The sequence below is a fragment of the Ranitomeya imitator genome, chromosome 1 (genome assembly GCF_032444005.1).
Source record: "Ranitomeya imitator isolate aRanImi1 chromosome 1, aRanImi1.pri, whole genome shotgun sequence".
Classification (NCBI taxonomy): Eukaryota; Metazoa; Chordata; class Amphibia; order Anura; family Dendrobatidae; genus Ranitomeya; species Ranitomeya imitator.
The window spans coordinates 800,497,068-800,516,945 of NC_091282.1; the positions used below are offsets into that span (position 1 = coordinate 800,497,068).

The following is a 19,878-nucleotide window of genomic DNA, read 5'->3' on the forward strand; positions in this document are numbered from 1 at the left end:
GGGTTTTGTAGTGGAGTCTCTGGGCAATGGGGAGCCAGTGAAGGGATTGACAGAGGGGAGAGGCCGGGGAATAGCGAGGGGACAGGTGGATTAGTCGGGCAGCAGAGTTTAGAATAGATTGGAGGGGTGCGAGAGTGTTAGAGGGGAGGCCACAGAGCAGGAGGTTGCAGTAGTCAAGGCGAGAGATGAGGGCATGGACTAGGGTTTTTGCAGATTCTTCGTTGAGGAATGTACGGATTCGTGAAATATTTTTGAGTTGAAGTCGGCAGGAAGTGAAAAGGGCTTGGATATGTGGTTTAAAGGAGAGATCAGCGTCAAGGATTAAGGTACTGTCACACTAGACCAGTGTTTTTCAACCTTTGAGCCGCGGCACACTTTTTATACTTAAAAAATCCCGAGGCACACCACCAACCAAAATGGCACAAAATGGTGCGTCCAGGTTTGAGATGAAAGTCTGCAGTCATTCTATGTGACTGCAGGCTTCTGGATTCTCACAGCGCAAGCACTGCACACTTTCAGGATTCTCCCTTGCCGGTGGCCAGAGTGGACGGTCATGACAGCACAAGTATGTGATTTGGATACTTCTGGTCACATTCTAACTAGACGTGTCCGGCCTCAGTCAATTCATTTTCATTGAATGAGGCCACACATGTCTAGTCAGCACGTGACCGCATGTATGTAAATCACCAACATCAGAGAATTATGATAGCAGTGTGCACTGTGAGAATTCAGAAGTCTGCAGTCACATAGTATGACTGCAGACTCATCACAACCTTGGACATCCCCTTTAATGTTCCTAACAAATAAAAATGAGAATTAGTATCACAAAAAAAACACATTTACATCCAGGTACCTGATAGATGACGTTGTTTGTGGAGTCGCCTCTTTCTTTTCATCTTCACCTTGTCCAGATGCCATGATGACTCTTCTCTTCCACCGGCAGAGCTCGTTTCTGCAGACTTCCATCTTCTCCTGTCTTCTGCAGCACATCCCGACACAACACCCTTAAAGATAGCAGTGTTATTATAATGCTCCGGAATAACAATATCTGCCCTAGGCTGAGCCCCTGAGTAAATAATTGCCCCTCACTTTATTCCCAGCACATAATATGACCCTCACTGTCCCTCTTATGGTACATGCCATCCACACTACCCTCTCTCTCTTTTCCATACTTCACACTGCCTTCTCATACGGTGTCCCTCATAGAGAGCCCAGTCTCTCTACTGTGCCCCTTCATTACACTCCTCCTACTTGGCATACTGTCTCCTCCTGGCTGTTACCCTCACACTACTCAGTATCTATTATGTGTCCACTCACACTTTCATCCCCCCATACTGTCTGCACACATTTCTAATAGCCTCCTCCTGTACATCCCCCCTGCTAACATACCCCTTTGCTCTCTCCATATTTCCTCCTCACACATTCCCCCCTCACACATTCCCCCGACTCCCCATACTGTCCTCACACATCCCATCACCGTTGCTCCCAGTACTGTCAGCACACATTTTTCCCCTCGCTACTGTGTCCACCCCCATCTCCCCACTCACTCCCACAGAATATATCCACTGCCCTTCCGATAGAATAAATCCATCCCCTTCCACAGAATAAATGCACCCTGCCCCACACATGCTAAATAAATTCCAGCCCCCCCCCACGTACACACTGAATAAATCCCCCCCATACACTGAATAAATTCCCCCACACACTGAATAAATCCCCCACACACACTGAATAAATCCCCCCCCACACACTGAATAAATCCCCCCCACACACTGAATAAATCCCCCCCACACACTGAATAAATCCCCCCACATACTCCCCATAAACCCACCCCACGCTGAATAAATCCCCCCACACTTAATAAATCCCCCCACACACTTAATAAATCCCCCACATACTCTCCATAAACCCACCCCACGCTGAATAAATCCCCCCACACTTAATAAATCCCCCCACACACTTAATAAATCCCCCCACATACTCCCCATAAACCCACCCCACGCTGAATAAATCCCCCCACACTTAATAAATCCCCCCACACACTTAATAAATCCCCCACATACTCTCCATAAACCCACCCCACGCTTAATAAATCCCCCCACATACTCCCCATAAACCCACCCCACGCTGAATAAATCCCCCCACACTTAATAAATCCCCCCACACACTCCCCATAAACCCACCCCACTCTGAATCTTCGGTGTCTTCAGCTCCACAGCACAGGAGCACTTACCACCAAGTGTCTTCTGTCCCCTGCGCGCCGGATAGTGACGCCAGCAGCGTGATCACATGACTTGATCACGCTGCTGGCGTCGCTCTGACCCAGCGGTCAGAGCCTCAATTGTACTCGCAGCTGGTAGATGTCTGCGAGTACAATTGATCTCCGGGAGCCGGCGCGCTGCAGCTTCTCTGTGCCGGCTGTCAGCTTGACAGTCGGCACAGAGAACAGCTGACTCCCGTTCCCCGCGGCACACCCGACCATGTGTCGCGGCACACTAGTGTGCCGCGGCACACTGGTTGAAAAACACTGCACTAGACGATATCGCTAGCGATCCGTGACGTTGCAGCGTCCTCGCTAGCGATATCGTCCAGTGTGACAGGCAGCAGCGATCAGGCCCCTGCTGGGAGATCGCTGGTCGGGGAAGAAAGTCCAGAACTTTATTTCGTCGCTGGACTCCCCGTAGACATCGCTGAATCGGCGTGTGTGACACCGATTCAGCGATGTCTTTGCTGGTAACCAGGGTAAACATCGGGTAACTAAGCGCAGGGCCGCGCTTAGTAACCCGATGTTTACCCTGGTTACCATCCTAAAAGTAAAAAAACAAACAGTACATACTTACCTACAGCCGTCTGTCCTCCAGCGCTGTGCTCTGCTCTCCTCCTGCTCTGGCTGTGAGCGTCGGTCAGCCGGAAAGCAGAGCGGTGACGTCACCGCTCTGCTTTCTGGCTGCCCGGCGCTCACAGCCAGACCAGAGAAGCAGAGCGCCGAGGACAGACAGCGGTAGGTAAGTATGTAGCGTTTGTTTTTTTACTTTTTAGCATGGTAACCAGGGTAAACATCGGGTTACTAAGAGCGGCCCTGCGCTTAGTTACCCGATGTTTACCCTGGTTACCGGGGACCTCGGGATCGTTGGTCGCTGGAGAGCTGTCTGTGTGACAGCTCTCCAGCGACGCTGCAGCGATCCGGATCGTTGTCGGTATCGCTGCAGCGTCGCTATGTGTGACGGTACCTTTACCCCAAGGCAGCGAGCTTGTGGGACTGGGGAGAGTGGGCAGCCTTGCACTGTAATTGATAGGTTTGGGGGGGTGGGGGGGGAGGGGGGTCACGTGAGATGGGGGAAAAGATGGTGAATTCTGTTTTGTCCATGTTAAGTTTCAGAAATCTAGCGGAGATTCTGGTTAGTAGGGAGGCGATATCTGGTCCAGAGATGTAGATCTGTGTGTCATCAGCATAGAGGTGATACTGAAAGCCATGAGATTCTATGAGCTGTCCCAGGCCAAAAGTGTAAATGGAGAAGAGCAGGGGCCCTAGGACTGAACCTTGTGGGACTCCGACAGATAGGGGGGCGAGGTGAGGAGGTGGTGTGTGAGTGGGAGACGCTGAATGTCCGATCTGTTAGGTACGATGAGATCCAAGATAGGGCCAAGTCTGTGATGCCAAGGGATGAGAGGGTCTGTAATAATAGGGAATGGTCCACTGTGTCAAAGGCAGAGGACAGGTCCAGGAGAAGGACAGAGTAGTGTCGCTTGCTCTTGGCGGTTAAGAGGTCATTGGTGACCTTAGTTAGGGCAGTTGCAGTGGAGTGGTGTGACCAGAAGCCAGATTGTAAGCGGTCAAAGAGGGAGCAAGAAGAGAGATGAGAGGACAGTTCAAGGTAGACGTGTTGTTCCAGTAGTTTGGAGGCATAGGGGAGAAGTAATATAGGGCGATAGCTAGATACAGAGGATGGGTCAAGAGAGGGCTTTTTGAGGATAGGTGTGATGGAGGCATGTTTAAAGCTTGAGGGGAAGACACCAGTTGTTAGTGATAGGTTGAAGAGATGGGTTAGGGTTGGGATGAAGCACATTCCAATCCCATAAACGTATCATTACATCCTTTCTTTTTTTATCCCGGGGTAACACTTGTGAGTGTGATGCGAGAAACTCACGCATCAATACCCGGCACAGCCGCTGGCACTCTGGACCGGAGCGGACGGCTGCATAGAAATACATGCACCCGCACGCTCCGGTCCAGAGTGCCGGTGGCAGTGCCGGGTATTGATGCGTGAGTTTCTCGCATCACACTCACAAGTGTGACCCGGCCTTACTAGCGGATGACAAAAATCCCAGCAATGAGCGGCTCGCTCGTAAATAGAAGTGATGCGTGGAACTCTGGAGTAGCAATGGAAATGATGCATCACGACCACTGGCAGACACAGAAGAGGCCCCTGTGCAAGAACAACATATGGACCCTTTGCATTGCAACCCAAAAAGATCATCCTATTGCACACCTCCTTGGCGCCTGTGAGGCTGCACCAATGCTATGTCGGCCCTTGATCATTGCTGTATCTATAGCGGTCTAATACTAGGTACTAGTCATTGACATTCCTATATATTAGGGACACTATGTAACATTTTATGAAAGTGCAGAAATCAGAAATAACAGACAATTGCACAAGTAGCAATTCCCGATACGTTAATCAGAGTTGCTCCATCTAAGTGTATAGGATTCTGCAATTTTGCAGATTATTTACCATTAAAATTGCATGTAGATGTAAATCAATCTGCATCAAGCTTAGAAATACAGAGAAAACAAGATGAAATTTCAGTTTCCTACAGAGGTTTTGTGACATAAGCTGCAGAAAACCTCATGTATCCTGCCGATCTCGTATTAGGTAATTGTTATTTATGCCACTGACTCTTCTCTAAAAAGCTCCGTAGTGAACACCCATTCTCCAGAAAACTCCACTATAACTTCCACCAAAGCAGGAAAAACCAGTGTCATGCCATCCACAACACAGGAACCCTTGTGCCTGTAACTTACCAAGTCTCTTACATAGCCTGGCTGCAGGTGGAAGAGCCGACAAATGGAAAATAGTAAGAGGATGGAAATAAGCATGAAAACACAGTAAATATGGATTGAAAATATAAAAAAGCAAAAGAAAAAGATCTGCAAAAAAAAAAAAAACGAAGAAACAATAAAACAAAGTGAAATCAACAAAGTCTGAGCTGAAAGTTACAGCACACAGTAGAGACCTAATCGCTCAACAGACCAAATCCCCGGAATATCCAGAAAGGAGGCGAATACGGATTCATTTCTAGAAAGAATTCCCAGTAAACGACTTATTTTATTATGATGTTTTAATTATAGTAACATTTCTTGGATAATAACCCATGTCCTAAATCTCAGTACAGATGGTCCAGCCGCCCTGTGCCTCTGCATTCTGCACATTCCCCCGGCACAGAACATCCTGCTTTACACTGCAGCCCAGTGTCACCAGTTCTGTGGGACAGAAACGTCCCTTCTGACCTCTAGACCAGCAACAAAAGCCACTTCCCGGATGTAGCAACCATGTTATTAACCCTTAATGCGGCTTCTTATCAAAACAGGCTTCTGGATCCTACAAGTGATTAATAAATGCTCATAGCTTTGAGCCCAAAGCATGTTCAAAGCACCCCCAAAACATCTCCATTACCTGCTTGTTCTTGTATTTCTTCAAATACCGGGGTGAAACTACACATTCTGGGTTGATATCGGAGTTAACCTGGTCTGGAATGAACTGCGGGTCGGGGTTCAAATGCTGCATCTTCAGGAAAGACAAGATGTTCTGGACCTCTAGATTGTAGGAGCTGTCCGCCATAGTCTTGCCCTTGGACGCCAATCTACAGGCCGCCATCCAGTGAGCATATTGCTTCTCCTGCAAGGATAATGTAAGAGTAATATCTTCATTTAGAAGCGTCTAATATTGGACAGATGCACAGATCCAGTAGAAGACATTGCATTAGACCACAAATTATTTCTAGGATTGGACTCAAGCACCAGAAAGGAGGACAATCCCAACCTAGGCTCAGGCTTTCAATACGATGTGGGACATACAAGCGACTAAGGTCAGACCCCCCACCTACGCCATTCAATTCTACTCAAGGTGCACAAGTGCCGTACACCGCCACCATGGAGCTTTATCATGGACATCCCAACAAGTGAAGAACCAGAGCCTTATGGGTGCCACCAGTCTGATAATTGTCATTGTATAGCACGGTTATTAGATTTCGTATGGAGAGGTTATTTAGAAGTTTATGGTGTTATTTTACAAAGAATTGCATTGCACTGTTCCCTAAAAGGATCACCCCCAGGGCACATTACATTGATCACCTATTCCTAGGATAGTCAGTAACAGATCGGTGGGGTCCGACACCCGGTAGCCATGACAAGCTGGTGGTGACCAGATGTAAACAATAAATGGAGCTGTACTACACACTGCGTAGTGGCCCTTGCCGATGACTGCAGAACAACTATTCAAAAGGAGCTGATGAGTGCCAGTTGTCAGGCCCCATTAATTAAGTACCTATACAGTAAAATATTTGTGCAGTGTATGGCGGTGGCAGCACAGAATAGCACTCTTATTTAGTCTGTTGTACAGACATTTGGACACATATGGCACAATAGACGAGTGGTTATGATTAGGTGGTGTATGCTATGACGGTGTATGCTATGACGGTGATACATATGGGATGGTGACTAAAATAAGGCACCGCTGCAGACACCATCCAACCTAAAGCCAGAGTTGGAACCATTTCACGGATATTGATGCCACAAACGCTCCGCAATATCTTACATTGTCGCACCGGAGCCAGATCTCATTCATTCCTTCAGCAACCGGTATGAGGAGCTTAATGATAAACTTCTGGCCCGATATGTTCACATCTGGAGTCACTTCACAGCCTGGAAAACAGGAAGAGTTGGTACATTTTATTGCCCCAAGTTCTTACACAGAACATTCATATTAAAACTATGGCGGAGGAAGGGAACATCACATGTGCCATAATAATCATTTACATCTGGACAATGGTTTAGCTGCATTGCACTTCTGTAGGATACCGTCATGTCACAAAAGTATAAAAAATTACTACAGAAGCAGGACTTCTAAAGCATTGCTTGGAGATGCCAAATGTGGCCCAAAGCAATTACTTCAGAAAGAGAAACAAATGGTTGATTTTTCTTTCCCAAAAACAGCGCCAGACCTGTCCTGAGGTTGTGTCTGGTACTGCAGTTCAGTCTCACTCATCGAGGACTTAGGCTAGGTTCACATTGCGTTAGGGCAGTCCGTTTAGCACATAGCGCTACGGACTGCGCTAACGCAATGTCCCAAAAGGGATCGCGTTTGCCAATCCCGCTAGCGCAGATACCCGATCTGCGCTAGCGAGGAACGGACCTCGGACGCTGCAAGCAGCATCCGCGGTCCGTCCAAAACTAACGGGACATCGCTAGCGCGTGCCGAAAATGGCATGCACTAGAGATCCGTCAGCACATTGCCATCAATGGGTGCGCTAACGGATCCGTTGCATGGCATTAATTGCGACAATTTCGCCATGTAAAGGAGTCCGCTAGCGTTAACCCATTAACGCAATGTGAACCTAGCCTAAGATGTACTGCCACACACATCCCATTGACAGGTATTAAGTATTAATATTTTTTGCTTTTTTTAATTAAACTTCAGTTTGCTTCATTTTTTTTTTTTTTTTTTTTTTAAATAAAACTAGGAAATGTCACACAAGACCCAATCATCTCTGTGACGCAGGTCCCAAAGACCCCTCCACCTCTCCCGAATCATAGAACGGAGCTCCAATTATAACTCAGAGGATCAGCATTCCATAAAGCGTAGTCACCGGCTTTTGGAGCATATCAATGTACCTAAAAAAAAGTATTCCTGGCGCCATCTGTCATGACTGTGGCCTGACATCATTTGGCAGCAAGTGTATTTACTGCACAACTAAATGGGGAACTGGTGACTGGACGACAAACTACCAATACTACTGAATATCTAACACCTCAGGGAATAACACAGCTCTGAAAACTACTATAATACTGCCCCTATATAGAAGAATATAGCTACTATAATACTGCCTCCTATGTACAAGAATATAACTACTATAATACTGCCCCTATGTACAAGAATATAACTACTATAATACTGCCTCCTATGTACAAGAATATAACTACTATAACACTGCCCCTATGTACAAGAATATAACTACTATAATACTGCTCCTATGTACAAGAATGTAACTACTATAATACTGCCCCCTATGTACAAGATTAGAACTACTATAATACTGCACCTATATAGAAGAATATAGCTACTAGAATACTGCCCCCTATGTACAAGAATAGAACTACCTAATACTATATGTCCCATGTCTTTGCCTTACCCCGCAGGTTCATCTGATGAGCAGGGGTTCCATTCGCTTCTTCTTTGCTCTTGTAGCAGGATATTGACGTGTCTTTGAATGTGCACCAATATGGTTTATAACCTTTCAGAGTCAGTTTCTTGGGTCTATGATGAGAAGAAAAGAAACGACAATAATCATTGTTTCCATGTGACATCATCTTCCCCTTCGGTCAGGATCCTGCAATCATCAGATGATCCGCAGTGGATAGCAGAAATTCTCAGCATCCAACTAAGCGAGACATCAGATGATCGGGTCAGACCGCGTTTATCACACAGGGCTGATCTGTCTATAATGGGAGTGTATCAAAGTTTACAAAATGATACTGTTGTCTCAGAAAAGAGCGGCAATGGCTGTGCCCGAAATGTTACAAAAGCCGATTACAATTCACATAATACAGACTGCCACAAATGGCATATCTTGTCTGTATTCATCTACTCTACTTATGGGTGTTAAGCATTAGAAACACATAACTGTCTTCTTCCAGAAGCAGCGCCACACGTGTCTACAGGTTGCCTGTGGTATTACAGTTTGACTCTACAGACGCTAATAGGGCTTAGCGGCAATACCACATGCAACCTGTGGACATGAGTGGCGCTTGTGGATGAACGCAGCCAATTTTCTTTCTATCACCATAAGACACTTTCAACATAATCAGTTCCTCGGTTAAAGGAAGAGAGTGAGATAGAGCGAGGTTTCCGAGATTTAATAGGTTAATAATCCCAATAACTATCTGAAAGCGGTGCCGGAATATCGTTCTCATGCCAAACGGAGATTGGATCTTCAATTTAAACTTTTTTGGCAGAATCGGATAACTTTTGGAAAACAATGTGGATTCCGTGTCCTCTTCAGATTGGAGTGGATTTCTGCAATAAATTATAAGGCGCTCATCCGGCGTCAGGGCGGCCATGTGCTCGGCATGGAGGCCTTGGTTCGGCTTCGCTCTGGAATCCTTCCAGACTTCAGTTGGATAAGCAGAGCAAGAGATTGGGAGTTAATGAGCGCGGCCCTATAAATAGAGACGCTCCGGGCACAACTTGGAAGAGCCTGATATTTCGGGAGTCGCTAAAGGAAGAGCAGATTGGGTTACTGCCACTGCCATATTCTGACAGCTCCGCCATTGTCCCTCTGTGTGCCCCGCGGGGTCTCCTGTATCCTGACCTTTACCAATCTCTTGTGCCGGGAACACAAATAGCACTTGAGCATTCACGGAGACAGATATCGTGCCATTTTTAACGTGCCAACAGCCCACGGAACAGGTTTTCATCCAAGCACAAACAAGACATGGGCAGAGGACCAATTTCTAGTCCTTTGGAGTGATGCGGCCAGCACAGGTGCTGCTTAGATTTCCCATGTACGGAGCCAATGGAAAATACATCAAGACCATAAAGCTTATATGAAAGGCCAAAAGCTTTTCTCAGCTCCAAGGCATTCAAGCCATGGCTTCACTATCTAACAAGATCCGAAACTCTGCACCCGATCCCCAGACGCAGCAGCCCCCTCCCCAGACGCAGCAGCCCCCTCCCCAGACGCAGCAGCCCCTTCCCCAGACGCAGCAGCCCCCTCCCCAGACGCAGCAGCCCCCTCCCCAGACGCAGCAGCCCCCTCCCCAGACGCAGCAGCCTCCCGATTTGGCTGGAAAATACTGCAGAGCTACGGTCCCCATTATGATAATGGGGTCAGTCTCAATGCGACCCCGTCTCACAATGTGCCCCTGTCTCCATCCTCACAGATAGAACAGATTCCAACCGGAGTGCTGTTTAATTCAAGCATCTGATGCCAGCCGACCAAAGCCTAACTGTCCAGGAGGGGGTGACACTTGGGATGAAGACATTCTGGGCACAATGGGCAGAGCGGCATGCTGCATCACCGTAATTTATGGTCATACATTTGTGCACTTACTTGAAGATTTTTAAGTTGTCTGTGAGTTCTGGAATGCAAGTGATGTCACCCTAAGAGAAAAAGATTGGCAATAGAGCATTAAAGGGAATCCGTCAGCAGGTTTTTGCTTTTTTATTTGAGAGCAGCATAATATGGGGGAAGAGACCCCCGATTCCATCAATGTATCACTAATTAGACTGTATGTTGTAGTTTCAATACAATCAGTGTTTTCTCAGGAGGAGATTAGCCCTGCAGGACTAGCTGTTGCTTGCCAGGTAGTCCAGCTAATCTTTGTAACCCCACCACTTATGGCAGCTGCCAGCATTGTACAGGTGATCAGAGCTTCAGTTTGGCCTGGAGTGTTACTACGCATGAAATTAGTCAACAATGCTTAAAGGGGTTTTCCCGAATTAAAAAAACATGGCTCCCTTCTTCCAAAAAAAAAAAAAAAAGAAAAAAAAAAAAAAAAGTGACATCCCTGTCCACAGGTTGTACCTGGTATTGCAGCTCAGACTCATTCCTTCAATTAGAGCTGAACTTCAGCACCAAACGCCCCATAGAGAGGAGACTGTCTGGAAGGAAGCAGCCATGTTTATTGAATCTTGTACATCTCCTTTAATGAGCTCCGTGGCCCCTTTTTCTGGCTTAGGACGGGGTGCAACTGGGCAGAACTCCGCCAATCTAAAAGTGACAAAAAAAATGCCATGTCTCAACGGTGCTGACTGGAGTACTGATTTTACCAAGATGGTTGACGTCTTTCCTCCCTCCAGGGTGATCTCCAGATCGGACAGAGCTGCATCGACCTCATCGACTTCTTTATCGCTGTTGTTATAATGGTTCTCTGATGACATCATGGACAGCTTGTTTATATGATACTGCAAAAAACAAAAGACACGATGACTGGCGTCAGCAGCTGCCAATGTATCACAGGCCTGAATGTCTTCCTATGGATGTAGCAGAGCTGGGTTTGTTGTTGGGCACCACTTGTTAGTAGCTCTACTACATATCCAGGCTGGTTTATCTCCAGCGTAGTGTACAAATAGCGGCACATATACTCGGATGGACGACCATCACGGATGATGTCATCATACAGCAGTGATGTCACTGAAGAGCCGAGAGAGGTCCTGTCTGCCAGGATTCGCTGCACGTCCAATGTTGGGATTGGTCATATCTACGGAGGGCAAAGCACGGATTACAGACGCCCCCGGCTGCGACACGATCAGGTGATTATGAAGTGATGAGCGAATATACTCGTTACTCGAGATTTCTCGGGGGTCCTCCGAGTATTTTTTAGTGCTCCGAGATTTAGTTTTTCTTGCCGCAGTTGAATGATTTATAGCTACTAGCCAGCTTGATAACATGTGGAGATTCCCTAGCAACCAGGCAACCCCCACATGTACTTATGCTGGCTAACAGATGTAAATCATTCAGCTGAGGCAATGAAAACTAAATCTCCGAGCACTAAAAAATACTCGGAGGACACCCGAGCGTGCTAGAGAAACTACAACCCACAACATGATCATAATGCAATTTCATGTATAGAGTAATATTAGGTGTCCAGTGGTTGGGTCATATTGGGGGTAGTAGTGTTCTAAACAAACAAGAGAATTATATTATAGTTACACCCAATAGTCATGTCCTGATGAGGGTTGTAATGTTCTTTGTATTGAGTATTTTGCAATTGTGTTATGATTTTGCTGGGGGTTCTAGTGTCGTATGTATTGTGTATAATAAAACAGGCATATCCAGTGGTTCTTCATATTGGGGGTTGTAGTGTTCTATGTACAGGCTGTATTAGAATCACGTTGGGGGTTGTAGTGCTCTCTTTACAGAGTATAATAGAATTGTATTATGTTGGGGGTTGTAGTCTTAGGTACAGAACTTATTAGAACTGTATTAGGATGATGTTGGGGGTTGTAGCATCTTATGTATTGCGTATAATAAAACGGTCATATCTATTGGTTGGTCATATTGGGGGTTGTAGTGTTCTATATACAGAACGTATTCGAACTGCATTAGGATGATGTTGGGGGTTGTAGCATCTTATGTATTGCGTATAATAAAACGGTCATATCTATTGGTTGGTCATATTGGGGGTTGTAGTGTTCTATATACAGAACGTATTCGAACTGCATTAGGATCATGTTGGGGGTTGTAGCAGTCCCTTTACAGGGAATAATAGAATTGTATTATCGCCATGTTGGGGGTTGCAGTCTTATGCACAGAACGTATTAGAATGATGTTGGGGGTTGTAGTGAGTAAAACAGACTGGTATTATATTACAACCATGCAGACATTTTACAGGTTACCAGTACAAATTGTTTAAGTTGATGGACCCCCTGAACCCCCATTTGTGGGGTCCGGCACATCTGCTGCTGTAGGATTACTCACTCGCTGTATGAGTCACGGCATCAAATGTCACCGACTACAGACCATTAATGAACGTCTGTGAATCAGCATCATGGCTGTCAGTGTCTGGAGCGGGAGAGCATGGCACGGGGGTCTGGATCACATTCCCAGACGCTGCGGGGACGACGACGAGTCCAGATATCGGAGCTCTGCAGGGACAACACTCCAGAGCCTCATTCACACTGCGAAGGAGCTGCGCTCTCGGGAACACAAGGGCTGGGACATTAACGAGTCCTACGACGTCCGCTGTGAGCGGCTAATTACATGAATTAGGGGCCAGAGATGTGAGGAAACGACTCCACCCTGCGGCCCACTTATAAATAGCGCGGCCCCCTGACAGCTCCAGCAGCTGTGCAAGAAAAACAGATCCCCTTTCACATGTACAGAAACGACAACAGGAAACGCAGCCGCGTTCCCAGATCCGATGTCCGAGCCACAGAAATGTCTCCGCTGAGAAACCCTGCACAGACGAGCTGATTTCGAGCAGGTGAATGGCGTCCAGGTTAACCCCTTATTTACCACAGCCTTTTATTCTCCCCTGCAGTTTTCATACTAATCTGATCCCACTCATCCAGATTGGCATTTTGTACATCTGTTAATGAAGGAGAACAGATCCACCAAATCAGTGAGGCGGCGTCAAATCCATGAGGAGGGCCGCATCTTTTTAAATCAATTTGGTATCAGTGCTGCGCTCCATCGTCAGGGGCCGGCTGACATTTCTGCCCTAATTTACCCCACTTTTGTGCTGTAAATGATGCGTTTGTCAGGCACAATCAGCAACACCCTGCCAAAGTTTGCTCAATTTGAAAAAAGCTGATGGGGCGGGCTAGGACTGCCGTAAAACTTTTGCACAGTCCACAGTTACACAAGAAGTTTGAGACACTTTAAGTAACAAAAATAGCAAAAATCTGTATGTAAGGCTACGTTCACATTTGCGTTGTGCGCCGCTGCGTCGGCGACGCAACGCACAACGCAAATAAAAACGCACCAAAACGCACGCAAAAACGCTGCGTTTTGCGACGCATGCGTCGTTTTATGCCGAAATTTGGACGCAAGAAAAATGCAACTTGTTGCGTTTTCTGCGCCCGACGCTTGTGGCAAAAAAAAAACGCATGCGTCACACAACGCATGTCCATGCGTCCCCCATGTTAAATATAGGGGCGCATGACGCATGCGTCGCCGCTGCGTCGCCCGATGCAAACCGCTAATGTGAACGTAGCCCAAGTGAACCACACAGATGTCCCCACAAGAAAAATACTAAATACAAACCACAGGGACTGACCACAGGGAGAGTGCAGGGGTAGCTGTGGACTGCCCTTGTAAGGGCAGGAGTTTTGGGGATAGACTACTGTTAGCCCCATAGGGAATGACAGGGTATTGTCAGTTCCCTTCATCAAATTCCGGATCCTTCCTTGAACAAGAGGTTTTCCGGTTCTCCTGCCTATTTATCCTGGAGTTGGTGAGAATGTTCCATTTTTTAGTCTGACTCTTATTAGTGACACCGTGGTATAGGTGCCATGTTTTTTGGCATTTTGCAATATTTGTTTATTTACATGCAACCAACTATATGTAATATTGCCTTATGATTCATATGCATTTGTTTCTGGTTAGCTAGTGCGTGAAACATATGTTGGTCTGCTTTGCACCCGCAAGTGCCTCTGCAGGCGGAGTCTTTTGAATCCTTTTTAGGGGTTGTGTTGTTGTGTCTCTTTGTTGAGACCTCACCCCATGTGTTTTTATATCACTTTTGGGTGAATTTTTTGTTTGTATTTTTATCTTGTTCTAGTAAAAGTTACGTTTTATTTCCACTTGCGCTGTATTTAGTAGACACTTTAAGTAACCAGATTTCTGGCAAAATCTTAATGCTTAACAAATCGTGACCTTAGTTCTCAGTAATTCTTGAGTTGAGTCTAACTTCGATCACAGGTGATCACCAGGGATTTCTGACCAGGGGAAAAGATCTGCCAGACATGCATTTTACCTGCAGTGGCCACTTGTGGGGAAATGTAGTATTACATGCTTCTTATTTATATACAGGCCAAATAATAACAGATTCCACAATTCAGTAGTGGAATGAAAGCTTTTTCTTTTGTTAAGCTCTCTTAGCTCTGGCTTAGATGGGGAAAATGTAAGGAATTTTCTATGTAGCGACAATACATTTTTAACAAGGAGAAAGCCTTAAACATTGCTCAGCTTAGTGTTCCCATTTCTAGTATTGCCTTTAGTCTACCCACTAGGCACGGACATGTAAAGTCTCAGCCCCATGCTGTGGTCACTAGGGAACTCATCTGTCTATAGTCCCAACTACTGCCCGATGTAGTTCCACAACTGCAGGTTGCTGATCTTGCAACTCCCAGAATGCCCTGTGGCCATTTTTTTATTTTTAGCAGGGCCCCTTTGCCCGCTCTACTTTCACAATAGCCAGCGAGCAGCAGGTCGCTGATCGCTCCTCTAGCGGTGGCAGCTAAAAATGTAAAGTATGCACAGTAAACAGAAGAGGATCTGTACTCAAGAAACAGCGCAAAAGTTAGACACTGGGTTAGTATCAAACGGAAAAAAGGTTTGCCTTAAAAATATAAATGTAAAAAAATAAAGTTCACGAACTACAAAATATCGTTTGTCAACAGAACAGTGTGAAAGATCTGCAGTGCTCAGCAAAGTCGCAGGAAGCATCATTATGCCCAGAGCAGCGCTCAGCAGAGTCCCAGGAAGCGTCGCTATGCCCAGAGCAGCGCTCAGCAGAGTCCCAGGAAGCGTCGCTATGCCCAGAGCAGCGCTCAGCAGAGTCCCAGGAAGCGTCGCTATGCCCAGAGCAGCGCTCAGCAGAGTCCCAGGAAGCGTCGCTATGCCCAGAGCAGCGCTCAGCAGAGTCCCAGGAAGCGTCGCTATGCCCAGAGCAGCGCTCAGCAGAGTCCCAGGAAGCGTCGCTAGGCCCAGAGCAGCGCTCAGCACAGTCCCAGGAAGCGTCGTTAGGCCCAGAAAGCATCGCTATGCCCAGAGCAGCGCTCAGCAGAGTCCCAGGAAGCGTCGTTAGGCCCAGAGCAGCGCTCAGCACAGTCCCAGGAAGCGTCGCTATGCCCAGAGCAGCGCTCAGCACAGTCCCAGGAAGCGTCGCTAGGCCCAGAGCAGCGCTCAGCACAGTCCCAGGAAGCGTCTTTAGGCCCAGAGCAGCGCTCAGCAGAGTCCCAGGAAGCGTCGTTAGGCCCAGAGCAGCGCTCAGCAGAGTCCCAGGAAGCGTCGTTAGGCCCAGAGCAGCGCTCAGCACAGTCCCAAGAAGCGTCGTTAGGCCCAGAGCAGCGCTCAGCACAGTCCCAGGAAGCGTCTTTAGGCCCAGAGCAGCGCTCAGCACAGTCCCAGGAAGCGTCTTTAGGCCCAGAGCAGCGCTCAGCACAGTCCCAGGAAGCGTCGCTATGCCCAGAGCAGCGCTCAGAGTCCCAGAAAGCATCGCTATGCCCAGAGCAGCGCTCAGCAGAGTCCCAGGAAGCGTCGTTAGGCCCAGAGCAGCGCTCAGCACAGTCCCAGGAAGCGTCGTTAGGCCCAGAGCAGCGCTCAGCACAGTCCCAGGAAGCGTCGTTAGGCCCAGAGCAGCGCTCAGCACAGTCCCAGGAAGCGTCGTTAGGCCCAGAGCAGCGCTCAGCACAGTCCCAGGAAGCGTCATTAGGCCCAGAGCAGCGCTCAGCACAGTCCCAGGAAGCGTTGTTAGGCCCAGAGCAGCGCTCAGCACAGTCCCAGGAAGCGTCGTTAGGCCCAGAGCAGCGCTCGGCACAGTCCCAGGAAGCGTCGCTATGCCCATAGCAGCGCTCAGAGTCCCAGAAAGCATCGCTATGCCCAGAGCAGCGCTCAGCAGAGTCCCAGGAAGGGTCGTTAGGCCCAGAGCAGCGCTCTGATGTGCTGCGTACGCCCCGCCAGGAGCAGATCAGATGCAGACCAGACAAAATAATACTACAACCAAAACCTATTGTCCCCTTCACAGAATGCGGAGGGGCGGCAGGTCCTCGACACAAGGACTAAAAGAGGAAAAAAAAAAAGGAAACCATAAGCTCGCCTGTGCCCTTATCTACCCACCTGCAGAGCGGCGAACATCATCATCTCCTCCTCCGTGCACTCAATCTCCTCCAGCAGGATCGACCATTTTGCTTGTTCAAAGAGTTGGTTGATGCGGATGGCGTCATACTGCAACACACCAAGAGAAAATCAGCAAAAAAAAAAAAAAAAAAAATGAAAGGCAAAACCTATCCCCTAGGGGAAAAAAGAAAAATCTGCCATTTCAAAACCAGATAACTACTGTACATAAAAAAGGGAATTCGAGCTTTGGGGAGAGGCTCCTGCTGCAGCTAGATGCCTTATAGTGAGGGCTGAAAAAAAAGGGGGAGGGGTGGATGCAATATTGTGGGGTATATACAAGAGCGATTTACATTATTACAGTTTTATCAGGATAAAGGAGAAAAAAAAAAAAATACACACAATATCCAACCACAAGACAAAGTAAGTTTAGACATGAAATCTAATGACCAAATCAAATAAAAAAAAAACGACCTCCCAGTGTCTCACCAAGACTATGAGGGACCCAGTCATTTGCCGTCACGGCCAATGCTAAAACCAGATTGTGGATGTACTGATATCTGTTCCCTTTTGCACCAGTCTGTGGTGTCAGGGGGCATCAGTAAGATTTTTTTGCTGACAGACGGTAAATTGTGCATTGTAGCAGCGGTTCCTAGTTTGTGGTCGCACATATCCTGTAATGGACACATCGCACATTCCTTGTCACCCAAAGTCATTCCCTGACCACACTGATTACCTTTAGTCATAAAATCGCCCTTAAAGGATAAACTTTTGTGGCATTTAAGTAGCAAATTCTCCATTGTGATGTCTATTTCCACAGTGGCGTAACGAGAGTCCGATGGGCCCCGATGGAAAATTTGGACATTCCCATATAAGTTGGTCAGCTGTATGGACCTTTGTGTCGTTCTAAATCCTATAAAGACACACATTGCCCCTCGCCTCCTTCATTGTGTAGAGATGTCCACCATTCTGGGCCCTTCCAGGTATATATTCCTCCTTCCTAATATACATGTCCCCCCCATCCTCGTATGCAAGACCCCCCATCCTGGGCCCCTTCCTAATATACATGTCCCCCCCATCCTCGTATGCGAGACACCCCATCCTGGGCCCCTTGCTGGTATACATGTTCTCAATCCTTGTATGCAAGACCCCCCCCCCCCCCATCCTGGGCTCCTTCCTGATATACATGTCCCCCGATTCTCGTCTGCAAGACCCCCCCCCCATTCTGGGCCCCTTCCTGATAAACACGTCCCCCCATTCTCGTCTGAAAGATGCCCCCCATCCTGGGCCCCTTCCTGATATACATGTCCCCCGATTCTCATCTGCAAGACCCTACCCCCCCATTCTGGGCCCCTTCCTGATTTACCCGTCCCCCCGCCCCATTCTCATCTGCAAGACCCCCCCCCCCATCCTGGGGCCCTTCCTGATATACATGTCCCCCGTTCTGATGCTGCATATAACCCCCCCACAACACACACATTCTACTACCCTTCGTCCGCTCCCACGATGAGCGGTGTCCTCTTCTATAGCCGGCACCTGACACAGACATGCCTGCTATGGCGACACACGACGTCACTGCCAATGCAATGCCTGGCACCCTGAAGTCAACTGGCGGCCTCCGATTGGCTGGCAGCATGTATTGTGGTGCAGCATCATGGCGGGCCTTTGCACCACAGTACATTTCAGCTGGACGCATGTCCCGAGATGCACATAGCCCTCTGCGGCCGCGATCATGACACCGCCATTCATACGTTCCAAACAGATGTAAAAATTAAAGAAATGCCTCCGGGCACTACATCTGCTGGGACTTCCTTTATCTTTCCAATTCTTCATGACTAAACTAGAGTACACTGGATGAGCACATGGGCCTTGTAGGGGGTTCTATAAGATCAGAAAATCATTGACCCTTTTTCTGATCAACTCGGCACACTAGGAACTGGTTGTGATTGGGAATATCACACGCAGCCTACAAAGATGGTGCGGTTTCTAGAAAAATAGATATTCTTTCCACCTCTTACAACCCCTTTAAGTTTATTTTTGATTACCAGAGAAGATTTAGCCCCATGACTACTGCCGTCTACTGGTCAGGCATGGAATTACCTTAGGATTCAAATCAAAGAAGCTGTGATACTTGAATCGCAGAAGTAAAGCCTCATTTTCTTTGACATCTTGCTCCATGAGAGATCGCGAGGAGTCTAGCCAGCTGAGGAGGAAGAGAAGGAGGAAATTACATTTATTAAACTGTAAAATAACAATTCTAAAAAAAATAAACAAACAGCCTCTTACCCCTGATTAATTTTGGCTTTGTCAAGAAGGGTTTGGGGCTTGTACAATTTGGCCAGGATATCTGGAGACGTGATTGGTTGGCTGACAGCCAGGATGCCAGGGTTGCCCTCTGATAAGGCACTATCCCCGAACCATGCTGAAGTGGGTGAAAGAGGGCTGCCGTCACGGGAGTCATATGTCGGGGTCATGGTTTTACTATATAAGCCAGGGCTGGAGTATATGCTTCCTATAAAAAAATTAAAAAAAAAAGGGAAGCAGAAAGTAAGTGATTTATACATTTTATTTTCTTCCTGTAAATATTATTGTAAACAAAATAAAGAAAAAAAAAAATGGTCACAACACAAGTCAAGTCCTGCATGCTACACGAGCCAGCAAAATGAAATACAAAAAGGTGGGAAAACAAAAAGGGAAGAAGACAGGAGCGGAGACACCGAGGCAGAGAGAATGCGCTCACCTTTCACCGGCCCGATGTAAAGAACATCATTTCCTATAGAAAGAAGTGGAAAAAGAAATAAAAAGAAAAAAAAAAAAAAAAAAGAAATGAGAAAGCCAAAGAGTGAAGAATAGGAGGAAAGTGCTCAGTCAGCAGAACAGATGGGTATCTATAAAATCTCTAGGTTATCTTGGGGAGGGAAGGATTGGGCATGTTAAATTTTAATATGCCTAATGCTTTTGATCTCAAGGCATCATTCTCTTAAGGCTATAACCAGGGGAGGACATCTCATTGATGCAACCGACCAGGAGCCCAGGAGGTGGCGGGGCCAAGTCTACCTCCAAAGCAGGGAGAACCTGCACAATGATGAGCTATTGGGC

At 47.2% G+C, this 19,878-nt stretch overlaps 1 protein-coding gene across 6 annotated transcripts in view; it reads right to left on the reverse strand.

The window, feature by feature from the left end:
• Window positions 1-19,878, reverse strand: part of FERMT2 (FERM domain containing kindlin 2) — a 92,502-nt gene that overhangs the window by 22,181 nt on the left and 50,443 nt on the right. For 3 of the 6 annotated variants that reach the window (XM_069738539.1, XM_069738519.1, XM_069738547.1), the window contains exons 5-13: window positions 19,066-19,291; window positions 18,880-18,982; window positions 16,783-16,890; window positions 11,049-11,183; window positions 10,330-10,379; window positions 8,410-8,534; window positions 6,816-6,922; window positions 5,676-5,897; window positions 5,024-5,044 (exon numbers count right to left, since the gene is read on the reverse strand). In XM_069738539.1, the coding sequence (XP_069594640.1) occupies window positions 5,024-5,044; window positions 5,676-5,897; window positions 6,816-6,922; window positions 8,410-8,534; window positions 10,330-10,379; window positions 11,049-11,183; window positions 16,783-16,890; window positions 18,880-18,982; window positions 19,066-19,291 (1,097 nt within the window). The remainder of the gene's footprint in view (window positions 1-5,023; window positions 5,045-5,675; window positions 5,898-6,815; window positions 6,923-8,409; window positions 8,535-10,329; window positions 10,380-11,048; window positions 11,184-16,782; window positions 16,891-18,879; window positions 18,983-19,065; window positions 19,292-19,878) is intronic. The other 3 variants (XM_069738557.1, XM_069738529.1, XM_069738567.1) reach the window with 1 other exon arrangement.